The sequence below is a fragment of the Argiope bruennichi genome, chromosome 10, assembly GCF_947563725.1.
Source record: "Argiope bruennichi chromosome 10, qqArgBrue1.1, whole genome shotgun sequence".
In the NCBI taxonomy this organism is placed as follows: Eukaryota; Metazoa; Arthropoda; class Arachnida; order Araneae; family Araneidae; genus Argiope; species Argiope bruennichi.
The window spans coordinates 120,761,756-120,775,658 of NC_079160.1; the positions used below are offsets into that span (position 1 = coordinate 120,761,756).

The window sequence follows — 13,903 nt, forward strand, 5'->3', positions numbered from 1 at the left end:
TAGCAAAATTAGTTGCCAGCAGTGATCTGGTGACTAAACAACCATTTCGCCGGTGTCTTGGCATAGGATTAGCGCGTCTTCCCCGTGATCTGGGCGCCGCTGTTCGGGCATGGTTTTTTTCCTGTGTTCTATCTGTGAGGGGTGTGAATGTGCCCCCCTCCCCTGTAAAAAGGGGGTAGTGCAAGAGAATGTGACGCATGAAGAAGCTAAGTCGTTCTCTTGACCCTAGATGGCGCTACCGAAAAAATATGAAACGTATCCTTGGCTTAAAACCACAAATGACTTCTTAAAGTCAGTGAACTTGTCTAAGACAAGAGCCATTAGAAACAACAACAGACGGAGAATCAATGAAATGCATCAGAAAAATAATGATTAACCGAAGTTTTCTCTCTTAAATGCTAACTCAACAAATTAAAACTGAATATCCCATAATAAATAATTTTTGAATGAAAGAATTTACATTTCTCCTAACCTGACCAATAAAGCAAACCAATTGACTTTTTCTCATAAAACGTCATTTAACTTTTGTTCAGTAATATAGCTGTTGTGTACTAGTTGTTTTGCAATAAAGATTAAAAGATTGTATATTCTGATATTTATGCGCACTGAAAATATTTGCAATTATCAAACATTATCCTAATATGAATAATGTTACTCGAAATGAAATTCTTTGCAATATTTTTTTATTAATCAAAATTAATTGGTAAATTATTTATCCCACATCCTTCTATAAAACCTTTTTTCTCTAATTCAATATTTAAAATTTGAGATATTTGTGACAGAAAATATCATTTTTATGAAATGTGTAGAATTTTTCACCAAGAAAATAAGCTCATACCTTTATAATATAAGCTCATAACATTTCACCAACTTCAAAGCGCAAACATTTATATCATATTTCAATGAACAAGCATTTATATCATATTTCTAAAGAAAATTCTTCAATATAAATTATTATGATATAAAAAGTCTTGATATCTATTTCCTCATTAATTAAATTCCGAAAATATGTTATCTAAAATAATAATGAATAAACAACTTTGCAGTTTCTCCAAAGATTGGTTTTAAAAAGCAATTTTTAAGAAACGTGGGATGTTAAGACTTATTTTTATTAATAATTTTTCAAGAGTGATACCATTTAATTAAAAATGGCAAGTGGTTACTCAAATATATTGGCAACATGAAATAAGAAGACAGTCAAAACTCCATCGATCGTCAAAAGTAATTAGTCAAATCTAGATTAAATTTTTCAGTAAAAGGAAACTTCAAAACAATTTTCTAATTTAATAGACATTGTTCAATAACAAGGGCAGGGTCAAATTCTTTTTTTTTAATATCTCTTTTTCTCCTATGTTAGTAACTTTATATTCAATTTAATAAATAAACGTTTCATATTACCATGTGGTTGACTAGCGTGTTGCTGCATATACGTTAAATTAATATGGCTTCTAATTAAAAATTCTTTTAATTAATTATTTCATTCTTAATTTCTTATTATGCTTCAATGTATTACATTTTTCAGTAAAAGGAAACTTCAAAACAATTTTCTAATTTAATAGACATTGTTCAATAACAAGGGCAGGGTCAAATTCTTTTTTTTTTAATATCTCTCTTTCTCCTATGTTAGTAACTTTATATTCAATTTAATAAATAAACGTTTCATATTACCATGTGGTTGACTAGCGTGTTGCTGCATATACGTAAAATTAATATGGCTTTTAATTAAAAAATTCTTTTAATTAATTATTTCATTTTTAATTTCTTATTATGCTTCAATGTATTTCTAAGAAATTTTGGAGAAAGTCCATTGAGTAATTCGATCTTTATACGGAACAAAAGCTTCTTTTTTCAATTTTTTTTAATGGATTCAGAATTATTATTTCGATATGTATTGCACAGTAGGCCGACATGCGCAAACTTAACCACTATTTTGTTATGTTCATGTTAGTTAGAATAGTGACCTATTTTGAGTTCAGCATAAATATTATCTACATTTCATTTCGAAGTAACGCGATGACTATTTTGTGACAGGGTTTTCATTTTACGCCATGGTCCAATGAAGAGGCTGCCACCTGACTCGACATGCCGTCTCCAAATTTCAAGATGCCGATTGACACTATCGACATATATATGCTCGTATACATGGAAGAAGTTGGTCAAGTTTGCAACTCTTCAACCACAAAATCGAAATACTGCCTCGAGGTCACCAAAATCAATTTAAAATTCTCTATGTTTTAAAATATCAAAACCAAATAGAAACCGAAATTACGCAAACTGGAAATGGAAAACTCAAGCAAAACATAAAAATTCGACGAAGAGAAATCTTATTCAGCCATTAATAAAAATAATATGACTACATTAGTCTGTTTGCTCAGGCCCACCCCGAATAAGAGGGGAGGGAGGGGATTCGATTTGTGCATTTTACAAATCCTTAAATTCAAGAAAAGTCTGGATTATAATCTCATTACATTTTATAGATAGAAAGTTCTTCTTTTAACACAAACTACCGAATTAGTCATTTTGTTCTACTGTTAAGAAAAGATTCGAAGTTTTCTTACGAACATGAAACATTATATGGGTTATTTGAACTACTGTTCTTGTAAAGACTTAAAAATGTGACTTAATAAAATGAATTTATCAGAGTTTTCACTTCCAGGATCACGATGATACAAATACGTCTTAAAAACAATTTATTATTAGAATTTATGAAAATTTCGTTTCTATTCTGAAATTTACCGTCATATACGCTGAAAACATCTTTCTACAGATGAAAATAGCAAAAGTTTATTTGAGATCTAACTAACTTTAATCAAGGACGATTGACTTACTTTCACATTTTATTTATCAATTTCCGAATGAGACAAAAAAAAAAAAAAAAAAAAAAAAACTAAATCATGGAGATGCTATTTATGAAATTGATATAAAACATGTAAGAAAATGAAACAAAAATTGCACAATATAATATTATCCAACTCATTCGGGAAGCAATTTGCTATTGATAAATACTAAACAATTATTTTCATTTTACGATTATGTATATGACTTAATGTTAACTTTATAAAAATAATTTAATTATTTATCATTATCATGTATTCTTTAGGATCTTACATGATCAATCTATGCAGTGTAATAAAAATAAAAATGTAATAAATTAGTATTTTTTTTTGTATGAAATTTGTTCCTGGGCCCGATAAATAGAGCCCAGCTTTATTTCAAGTCGTCAATCACTATGTTGCTTTTGGAGATGCTTATGAACAAGCATACAAAATAAGTGAAACGAATTAGATTAGAAAAAATGCCGGCGTCCTGGCATAGGGGTAGCGCGTCTTCCCCGTGATCTGGGCGTCCTGGGTTCGAGTCCCGGTTTGGGCATGGTTGTTCTTCTGTTGTTCTATCTGTGAGATGTGTGAATGTGCCCTCCTGTAAAAAGGGGTTGTGCAAGCGAATGAATGATGCGTGAGTGGCAAAGTCGTACTCTTGGCCCTAGTTGGCGCTGCTATAAAAAATAAGAGACGTTCCTCCTCAGGCTTAAATCGCTGTCTTCGTAACAGCGGGCTTGTCAGTGGCAAGTGCCATAAGAAACAAACAAACAACAACAATTAGATTAGAAAAACGAACCTAGCAGATTACAATTCTGCTTCTAAGATGAATTAGTCTACTAGTAGTACACTGTACTCCTCATTAATCCATTAAATGCTTTTTTTTTGAAATTTTGGCCTGCATAAATTATAAACATCTACAAAAAGTTGTATAACAATATAATTATATTCAAGTTCTGTTTTGCATTGAAAATAGTTGATAATTTAGAAAAACAGTATTATTAAAAAGCGATTAATAAAGTCATTTCAATAATGAAAAAAAAATGTATGTAACAGATTTTTAGTAAAACTTCTAAAATGCATATTTGTGTATGTTATTTCATTATAATATAAAATCCAAACCAAAAATGTAATGATTCAAATGTGACAATTCTGTTCCGTTCAACTTACAGACGGATTCCAAATTTGTTCGCTTATTGTAAAGAAACGAAGCATCGAATACACACTTTCGGCTATATTCAGTATTGATTGATATATACAAAAAGAAAATAAACTGTCAGGCGAACCAAATATAATTTTGGCGCCGAGGGGATATACGCAAAATTCCATAATCTCCAAATTTGGATCATCGCAGCTAATGGGCTAATAACAATAATATTACTATTAAAATGTTTTTTTCTCTTTTGAATTGCGGAGTTTCATGAATTTTTGTCTTTTTAGGTGAGGGAATCAAATGTAAGAAACCTTTTGCTGGATATTTTATGAATAGTAGTATCGATGGAATTCCAAAGGAAGTATGGGACTCATTCTAGTATGTAATGCTCGGGGTTGGAAAATATCAAAGATCTGGATATCGAAGACGTAGTAAAATAACTGTTTGTAGAAGTCGAGGAACAAGATTTCAAAAAAGTAAGAGTACATTTTTACACAAAAGCTTAGCTTAGTTAAGTTTAGTTATTTTAACGTACCGTTTTTAAAGCAACACGAGGGCTATTTTAGGCGTACGTCGTCATTTTGAACCGTGTTCAGATGACGAGGACAACACCTGAGCTGGCACCCCCTCTCCAAACTTCCATATCACACCAGCCGGAGGACGTCTGGCCTAGACGAATTTAATGTGCACCAAACTTAACGACAATTCTTCGCTGGAATCGGGTCTCGAACCTGAAGCCCGCCAGTTCCGAAATCAAGACCTTACCACCAGGCCACCGTGGTCTGTGAAAGCTTAGAACATTGGCAAGGAATTGAAGTGAAGTTCCACAGAGATGTAAAGGACATTAAAAGATGTACGATAAGAGATATTTAAGAAAATGAAATTTTAACGACAGAAGATTATGGATGGATAATCAAGTGGAATAGCAATGGTGATACAAAAATTAGGAAATGTACTTGGAAAAGTATGAAAGAAGTGAATTGATTCCACTGTCAAAGAATTTATTTGGCATTCGGCTAAATATGTCATTTAAAGCGTAATTTTAATGATTTTGTATTTGTGAACTTCAACTTCAAAATAAAATAATCCTCTTTTATTGGCCGGTATATTATTTAATAATAAACCAAGCAACAAATATCAACCAAAACTAAACAGCAAAATTATATAACCAAATATACGCAACCAATAAATTGTACAACGCAATTTATACAACCAAAATTTGTAAACAAATTTAAATAATGGAGAAAATCTGAGGTCATTTTCTGTTGTAGTGCACTAAAAAAATCACAAAGAGCATCATAACGTCTCATACAATAAAATAGTAAAAAACATTATAATAATTGATAAAATTATGAATTGTTATAAATTAATTGAAACTTTAGAAAAATAAACATATGAATTTATTACGGAATATTTTTTGCGCCATTTTCGGGACCTTTCGTATGTGTTTGAGCTGATTTTTATAGCATTATTAGATAATGCAAATTAAGAATGATTTTTACATCACATGACTAAAATTCCTACATATATTCAGAAAACTGGAAACCTAGGAATAATGTATAATGTTTTTTTCTTTTGTTATTTGGGACGAGTTCTCAGAGATCTAAAGAACATCTACAGTTGCTCCATTCTGGTGAAAATTGACACCCGTGCACTTTTCTTACACGTAATGGTTTCAGTGGGGGATCCCTTAGTGCGTCAGGAACATCATCTGGTCGTCGATGATGTATGAAACAGCAAACAGTAGCAAATGTATTTGCTTTCATTTTCTGCCTTGCACCAGAATAAACCAAGAGTGGAATAATCAGGATTCCCACAAGGGCTGCAATTACAAGACCAACAAATTTGATATGGTTGCTGCCAGAGGGGTTTTAGGAGGCTGTAAAAATACATTTCAGGGGACCAAACATAAAAATAAATGGGGATAAATTCGAGTTTTATAAGTAGAGATGGTAAAATAATAATGCAAGCAATTTCCCATAATTACAGGAAGGAAAATTTAATGTGACTAACATCGTAACCAAATTTTTTTGGGGTTTATAATAAAAAAGAATAACGAGTTGAATGTAATTTTAAAATGTCTACCAAGTGTGCTGATTTTTAATCTAAAAGAATGGTCGAGGATATTTAAAGTGATTGAAAGAAAAACATAAGGTCTAAGCTCAGTTTGGTTAGATTAACAACACGTTATCTAGCTGCAAGAGAGCCATTCTGAGACCAACCTCGTTCTTTTTAATCATGAAAAGTTAGAAAAGATAAATTCCTCAGCTAGCATCTTTTGAACCTTTTTTGACATCTCTTTTACTGTAGAATGTTAAAGACAGGAGTTTCTACTCACGTTTTAACACAATGCAATATAATTTCTACACTGGTGTGCAAAACTTAAGCAACAATGTAAATTTTAAGCAGGTAGCCAAGAAATTGCAGAAAAGGGGTTATTGCGATCAATACAAAGAACACGCAATTTAGTAGAAAGGTGATGCATAAGCAATTATCAGGAACAAGACATCATAGGCGGCGTGAGTGTTCGCAAAGCGCGCACAGTTGGAGGGCGCAGCCCAAGAGTATGAGGAAAGGAAGAACGGAGACGCAATTAAAGACATTCGCGTGAGACGCAATTAAAGACGCAATCAAGTGAGTTCTTCCGTGAAATATGGCTAAAAGAAATCGCCTGGAAGACTTCACATGTAGAAGAAAGATCAGAAAGCTGGAGGAGGTGCGTAGTTTGACCAGTGTAGCTGAAGGTTTCGGAATCAACAAAAGTGTCGTTTCGCGCGCTTGGAAAGTCTTCCAAACAATAGGCACAGTTGTTTGAAAGGTTGATGGTGTCCACCCTATTAAAAAAATTGCAGTGTATGATCGAATATCATAATGCAGGTGAAAAGAGCCCGATAGCAATCAGCAAGCGCCACTGCTCAGCAACTGTGTACAGTAAGAAGGATATAAATGTCGCGGTTTACTGTGGCCAGACACCTTCACAAAGATGGCCAATTCACCCACTGTCCTGAACGCTGCATCCCTTTGAAAGAGGTTCTGTAACCGGAGATCGCTATTGTAAGGTGGTGATTCTTCCCCATGTGCATTTGTTCCGAGGGACTATTGGACCAGACTTCGATTTTATGGATGACAATGCACGATCGAACCGGAGTGATGTTCAGCAGCTACTGGAAAGTGAAGATATCACTCCGAGGAATTGGACAGAATTCTCTTCTGATTTAAATCCCATAAAACGTGTGTGGTATGTTTTGGGGATACGCCTTGCCGCATTATTACATCCTCCGGGGAACACCCAACAACTGAAACAGATGCTGATTGAGGAATGGACACTCTTACCTCAAGAACTGTTGGAAAATCTGGTGCTGAGTATGGAGAGACGGTGCGAAGCCACCATGGCAGTAAGGGGAGGGCATATCCCATACTAAGGAACAACTGCTTGTTGTTCTTCCTCTTGGACAGACAGTCATGCGTAGCGATACTATGAGTTCAATAAAGCCTTTCTTTATTTTATTCCATACTGTACGCATTGTATTCCTTTTTGCGCAACTATGCTTTCGTCATCGTTTAAGTACAAATTGCTGTCTCTCATTTCTGAATTTCATGTATCTAAGATGATTTCTCGTGAATTTATGATAAAAAAAGCACCTATTGCTAAGGGTTTGCACACCAGTGCATATCTACTAATAATAATGGAGAATGTGTTTATGATTTCATATCTATATATTCTACAGACCAGATTGTTTGACCCAGAACTATTTACCCAGCACATTTTTAATTTGTGCATCTCTGAGCGATATTTTTAAAATTATTATTTCAGTTAATTAAAATTAAACACAATTTTGTCTTTGTTCCCTCATGACTTCACAAATATTATAGTACAAATACGAGTTGTACAACCATCCTTTAAATTCGTAAAAAATTTTATCTTTTCAATAATTTAACTTAATGGCAGAACAATTTTTTTGTATTTTTAAAAATATTTGTTTAATTTATGACAGTATATTTTACAATTATAAACAAAAAAAAAATGAAATAGTTACCATTCACAAATTCTGTTCTTCATTTTTCGACAATTGCTGATGATGAAGATATAAAGATTGTTTATTTTTCTCGTGATGAATAGTTTTCTATTAAACTATTATTTTAATAAAATTTCTGAAATTTAGTTACACAAATTAGCAATTAAAGTTCAATTTCACAAGGAAGCAATGATGAAAAACTTTAAAGTGTGTCTATTTTTAAATAATTTCAGTAAGAAAGTTTTTGTATTAATTAAAATTAAATCACTGCCTTTTGAAGTTAAAATGTAAACTATAGATAAGATGATTGAAAATAAGAGTTATATATAGCACATTGAATTCAACGGTGAAAACCTTCTAAAATAGCACCATTGTATAACTTTAAAAAATAAAATGCTGAGAAAACCATTAAGATAAAAAAAAAATAAAATGTTTTACTAAAAATGTTAGCAATCATGAATTTTGGCAAACTAACTGATCAACAAAGGTCTAAAGTTTTAAATTATTTATCTTAGAAACTAAAATTAATGGCCTTCTTAAATAAAAATCAAATGAGTGGAGGAAAAAAAATCAATTGCAAAAACCAATTTTCAATTTAAAAAAAAAAACCTTTTTTTTTTCTTTTTGAGAATTATTGCTTTGCTTGAAAGAAGTTATTTCCAGGGAAAGGAAAATCTTGTCAAATACTCTCTGACTTATGCTTCGTCGTATAAATGTAGTTTATTTAACAAATGCATTATAATTATATTTAATTTAATTTCCTACTGTAATTATTTTCGGCGCAAGTTCTTTTTATTTACTTATTTTCTTAAGTTGGAGAAAAATGCATATGGTTTTATATTTTGTACGCTTAAATTACTATTTATTTTGAATTTAGGTTTATTTTCTATGTTACTTAATCACCAATACGAAGTCTTATTTATGAATCATAATTTCCTTTTTAACTTCCAAATTTTAAAAAGGTAATTTTACATCAAGCAATTTTACTGCTTATTCGTGAAGTCTGGTTTTTTGTTTCAGTTTTGCTCTGATTATATTTTCTCCAAAATTTAATAATAAATAATTTAAATTAGCCTATATTTTTACAATTTTTACAAGAAGATCTATATTTCTTACAACAATTTCCAGGAAATAGGTCCTTAAAGATTAAAAATAATATAATTACATTAAATTCCAGCAGTGAATTCTTGTTACTGTGAGAAGAATGCAAATTCTTAGGAGAAAGTTTGTAAACAGTCACGTGAAAAAAATGCACAATTTAAAGAAACTCTTATTCACCAAGCAGTTCTATTTTGTTTTACAGCCGAGATAAATTTAGTGGATAAAAAAAGTAAAGAAAATGGAACAATCTGTTTCTTAGACAATGGGATATTTTGTTTTCTCGAATGCAGGAGACATCGTCGGTTCATTTGCTACTGGCATTTGAAAGAATTAACCCTATGTACTCGAATGATGTCTCCCACTCAACATTTCAAGACGGTGCATCATTTTGATGTTTTATTTATTTATTTTTGAATAATGATTGTTAAAAATACCTAGAGAGGAAGGTACAGATTAATGTTTTGGGGAATTCAAACTTAAAGCAATTATATATATTAGAGCAATAAACAAGCTCTTGTATTAGGGTATTAATTATGCATCGAATTACTTTTTCGAGTCCGAAGAGTTAATTGATATCGCTCTTCTGCTTCCCATTCTTCATGGGCCAAGATTTTAAACAAATAATTATCGTTTGTATTAGTTCTCTGAGCTCCATAAACAGTTTTGTATCCTAAGAAACTAATTTTGTTCAGCTTATTTTTATTGTAATTGTAGGAATAAGAAAAAAAAATGCATATGCGGGTGCTAATTATGTAAAAATAATCTCTAAAAACAAAAATATAGAATAATTCAAATTATTTTGCTATAAAAAAAAGGAGAAACAATTCTCTCATATGATTTCTCTCAGCTCTAGTGCGTGAGCTCGATGTCAAATTGACTCGACTCCGCATTAGTCACACTCGCTTAACGCACAAACATCTTTTATTTGGTGATCGAGCTTCTCTTTGCTCCAGATGCCAAGATATTTTAACAGTTTTTCATATTTTAATAGAATGTCCTGATTTTAATCTTCATCGTTTAAATTTTTTTAACTACTCATCACTGGACATGCCAACGTTGCTGGGGGAAAATCCTCACAAAAACATTTTTAAGTTTTTAAAAGCAACTGGTTTTTACCACTGCATCTAAAACTCTATTTTAATTTCTATCAAACACATCACCGCATTGTTCTACAGTTCTATCATTGAACTTACTGCACCTTTTACGTTATTATTCGCTCTTTGAGCTTTTTATACAATTTTAATTTTCTTATTGACCATATGTATGGCGCAGTATAGCCTATTTTGGCTCTTGTGCCATTAAAACTAACAATCCAATCCAATCCTCAGCTCTAAAAGCAAAGATATCTTAAGAACTGTTTTTATTCACCTTAGTTTTAACGTAATTTTAACGTAATAACGCTTTCTGAGATATTTGAAGCGCTTACCGGAGTGTTAAGAAACCAATCCGGAAACAGAATAAATATTGTTTTAATTACATATTTGAACTGTTACCATATTTCGATGTTGTTTGATATCATAAGATGCTCAGAAAAGGACCGGTGATTTTTAAAGTGGGTTAGTAAATGAACTATAATGATTATTTGAAGCTTTCATACTGGACAAAATATCACCTATTACAAACAGTCTTATAATACTACTGCCGATGGTTTATAGTTTTTAACCATAATCGCCGAATCTTTGGGATACAATTGATTATCCATATGATTAATCAATTTGAAAAATTACTGACGAAATAAAATCAAATTATCAGCCACGTGCTATCATTCCATTTATGACAATAAAGAACATTGCAGCCAATATCGCATTGCATCATAACATCATTGACTATGGTGGTATTTAAAGGACATTTTCATTCTATTAATAGTTTCCGAACCGGATCACAACCTTTTCTGTGACAGTGGATGTTATCAAAAGGAAGTGGAATAACAAAAATGACCGTCTCCCTCGTTAATTCCCTTCAAGAAAAATATTCTATAATAAAAGTCGTCAAAACTTTTCTATATAAATAAGAATATAATCCATGTTGCCTTATGATACAATGTCAAATTTTTCAAAGAAGCAAGTAAAGAAGAAAGTTAATATAAACTATCTATTCTCTTCAGTGATATTAAATCACTAAAATGTTAGGATTGTCATTAGTAAATATTAATTAACAGTGAAAGCGCCTTAACTCGCCAAATGTAGCACCAGTATCAAATTGGCTTTGTAATGTTTTCCAGTTATAGCCAACGAGGGCCCATTCCTCACTGTTAATTTGTAAGCACACTTAACGTTGAAAGAGCCAGAAACCCTAACTAAAAAACTAATAAACATTTTTGTTTGCTTGCTTTCGCCAACGAATCGCCAATCCTTCACCGTTAATTAATCAATGGCCTATCATTAAACTTTCTTAACTCAACTGAAGTGCTCCACTGCATTGCTTTGGACATCGCACAGGACATCACTGAATTTTAAAGGAAGAGTTATTATTTCTTGCTAACTAATTTCAATACAAATACTAGTTTATTTATGGACCAAAAGGTTGAAAAGCAATGATATAAACCGGAATGACACTTTCAAAGGTCCAATCAAGTGATCACTTGCTACAGTTATTCATTCGAAAGCCAAAAGCTATTTCATTCAAATTGTGTTTGGGTATTCAAATTTCAGTTTAATAATATGTGAATAATACTGTATATACATTATCTTTATATACATTTCTGATCATTGATTTAGTTTTAAGATAAATTGCTCTTAGTACTAGATAAAACAACGATAATGGACATTTTAGACAAATTTAAAAGTATTAAGACTTTGCTTGTTTCCATCTCTCTTAGGTTTATCATAACCATGCATATCCTAACTGAGGGTCTCACAATTCATTCTCATCGTGTGAACTATGTCATCTAATATTCTCCATTAGTATATTTTTAGTTTTTTAAGGACTAATAGGTTTTTATTAAATAAGTTTTATTAAACATTTATATTTGCTCTTCTAAACTTACATCTCGAGTATCTCATTACTAAAGTATTTAATCTAATTAAATTGATAATTCTCTAACGTGGTACATTTCAAACCTTATATTTGGCATATATGGCCATTTTTGGCTCTTGTGCCATTAAGCCTAAATCAACTAATTACATAGTCAACCATATATTTATTATCATTGAGTAAAAGAACAGTTTTTTTCATATAGATCCAAAATTGAATATAAAAGTACACTTTGTCCTCAAATCTGATATAGATACATTTCATAAGACAAACTGAATTCTCATAAAACTCTAAAATCAAAAGGCCTAGCAGGTCTAAGTAAGATTATCTACTGCAATAAAACAGAGGGTGGGGGAGCCTTGATTCAAAATATGTAATAATATTGTCTGTTTGATCTATTTCAATCTATCACGTAATTCTAATTCTTTGAAGTCATTGATATTACTGAAACTATGGATTCATGACTGTTTTTAGCCAAATTATGTAACCACACATACATGTGAAATGATATTTACCGCTTGTGCCGCACTTAAATTACAAATTCCAAAAGAGTACAGAATGCTGCCACAACTATGCTTTCGAAATGTTTGTTCAGAAGAGCATATAATGGGTGGATTTGTTGCTGGTGGAGAAAAGCAAGAATAGATAACCTTACAGGCAATGGAAAATGCAGTCGAACCTTATCTTTATTTATATATATAAACAAGAAGGATAAGAAATAAGAAAACAAGGGGTTTAAACTGATCGATGGAACCACAAATACAGCTGAAATGCTGTACACCGCTTGTGTCGTATTTAAATTACAAATTCCAAAAGAGTACAGAATGCTGCCACAACTGCTTTTTCTGATGCGGATGTCCAGAAGAACATGTAATGGTTAGATTTGTTGCTGGGAATAGAAAGGATAGGATAGATAACTCTACAGACATTGGAAATATAATCTTTCTATGGTATGAGAAAAAGGGGTGAGGTACTAAGAATGTTTCATGTTTTTCACAAAATCTCCAGAAAGAATGGATATCTACGAATTTGGCTTAGTCATTATCGCAGTTTTATTTCATGACAGTAAAAATAGCGGGGTCACTGACCGTCTGTTGGCGAGGTGTGCAACTTCCTGCAGAGGTTGTGGACTCCCCCGTGCTCGTCCTGTATCATCTGAACGGCCTCGTAACCCCTGCATTCCATAAGTTCGCGGAGTTCCGCGACTGTCACGCCGAACTCCTCCTGTTCCTGGCCACCCGATCCGCTCGCCATGCCTGCAAACAAAAAGAAACAAAGATATTATATTATGCATTTATTCTCGATAAAAACAGAAACTACCATTTCATCAAATGCAGATGACCCTAGGAGAATAATAAGCAAAGTTATTTTCAATTTTAAGCAAAATGAATGCAGGATGAATGAAATGAATATTGAATTTAGCAAAATGAATGCAGGATGAATGAAATGAATATTGAATTTAGCAAAGTGAATGCAGGATGAATGAAATGAATATTGAATTTAGCAAAATGAATAGGTGTTAAATTTCATTCCCTAATTGTTTGATTTAAATAGTTTTTATGGATTTTTATAAATATCCAATATATGTACATTGATATTTAAGAAAAAAACATTTATTTCTCAGAAAAAAAGTTTTACTTGAAAACTAAGAAATTAGTAATAAATGAAGTATGAAAAATGTGAAAAAAAAAGAAACGAAGCTTTAATAAATATATTAATTTAACATTAATATGTAATAGAAAATATTATATAGTTTTACAAAATATATATACTCATTCATGTATAGCTTTTTTATTCGCTGTAGTGTGTATATGATTTGCAATTTATGTATATAAACTAGA

The 13,903-nt window shown here is 31.7% G+C and overlaps 1 protein-coding gene across 4 annotated transcripts in view; it reads right to left on the minus strand.

Moving 5' to 3' along the window:
- Window positions 1–13,903, minus strand: part of LOC129989470 (plasma membrane calcium-transporting ATPase 2-like) — a 285,601-nt gene that overhangs the window by 135,580 nt on the left and 136,118 nt on the right. For all 4 annotated transcript variants that reach the window (XM_056098032.1, XM_056098031.1, XM_056098034.1 and 1 more), the window contains exon 2: window positions 13,151–13,318. In XM_056098032.1, the coding sequence (XP_055954007.1) occupies window positions 13,151–13,316 (166 nt within the window). In that variant the 5' untranslated portion in view covers window positions 13,317–13,318. The remainder of the gene's footprint in view (window positions 1–13,150; window positions 13,319–13,903) is intronic.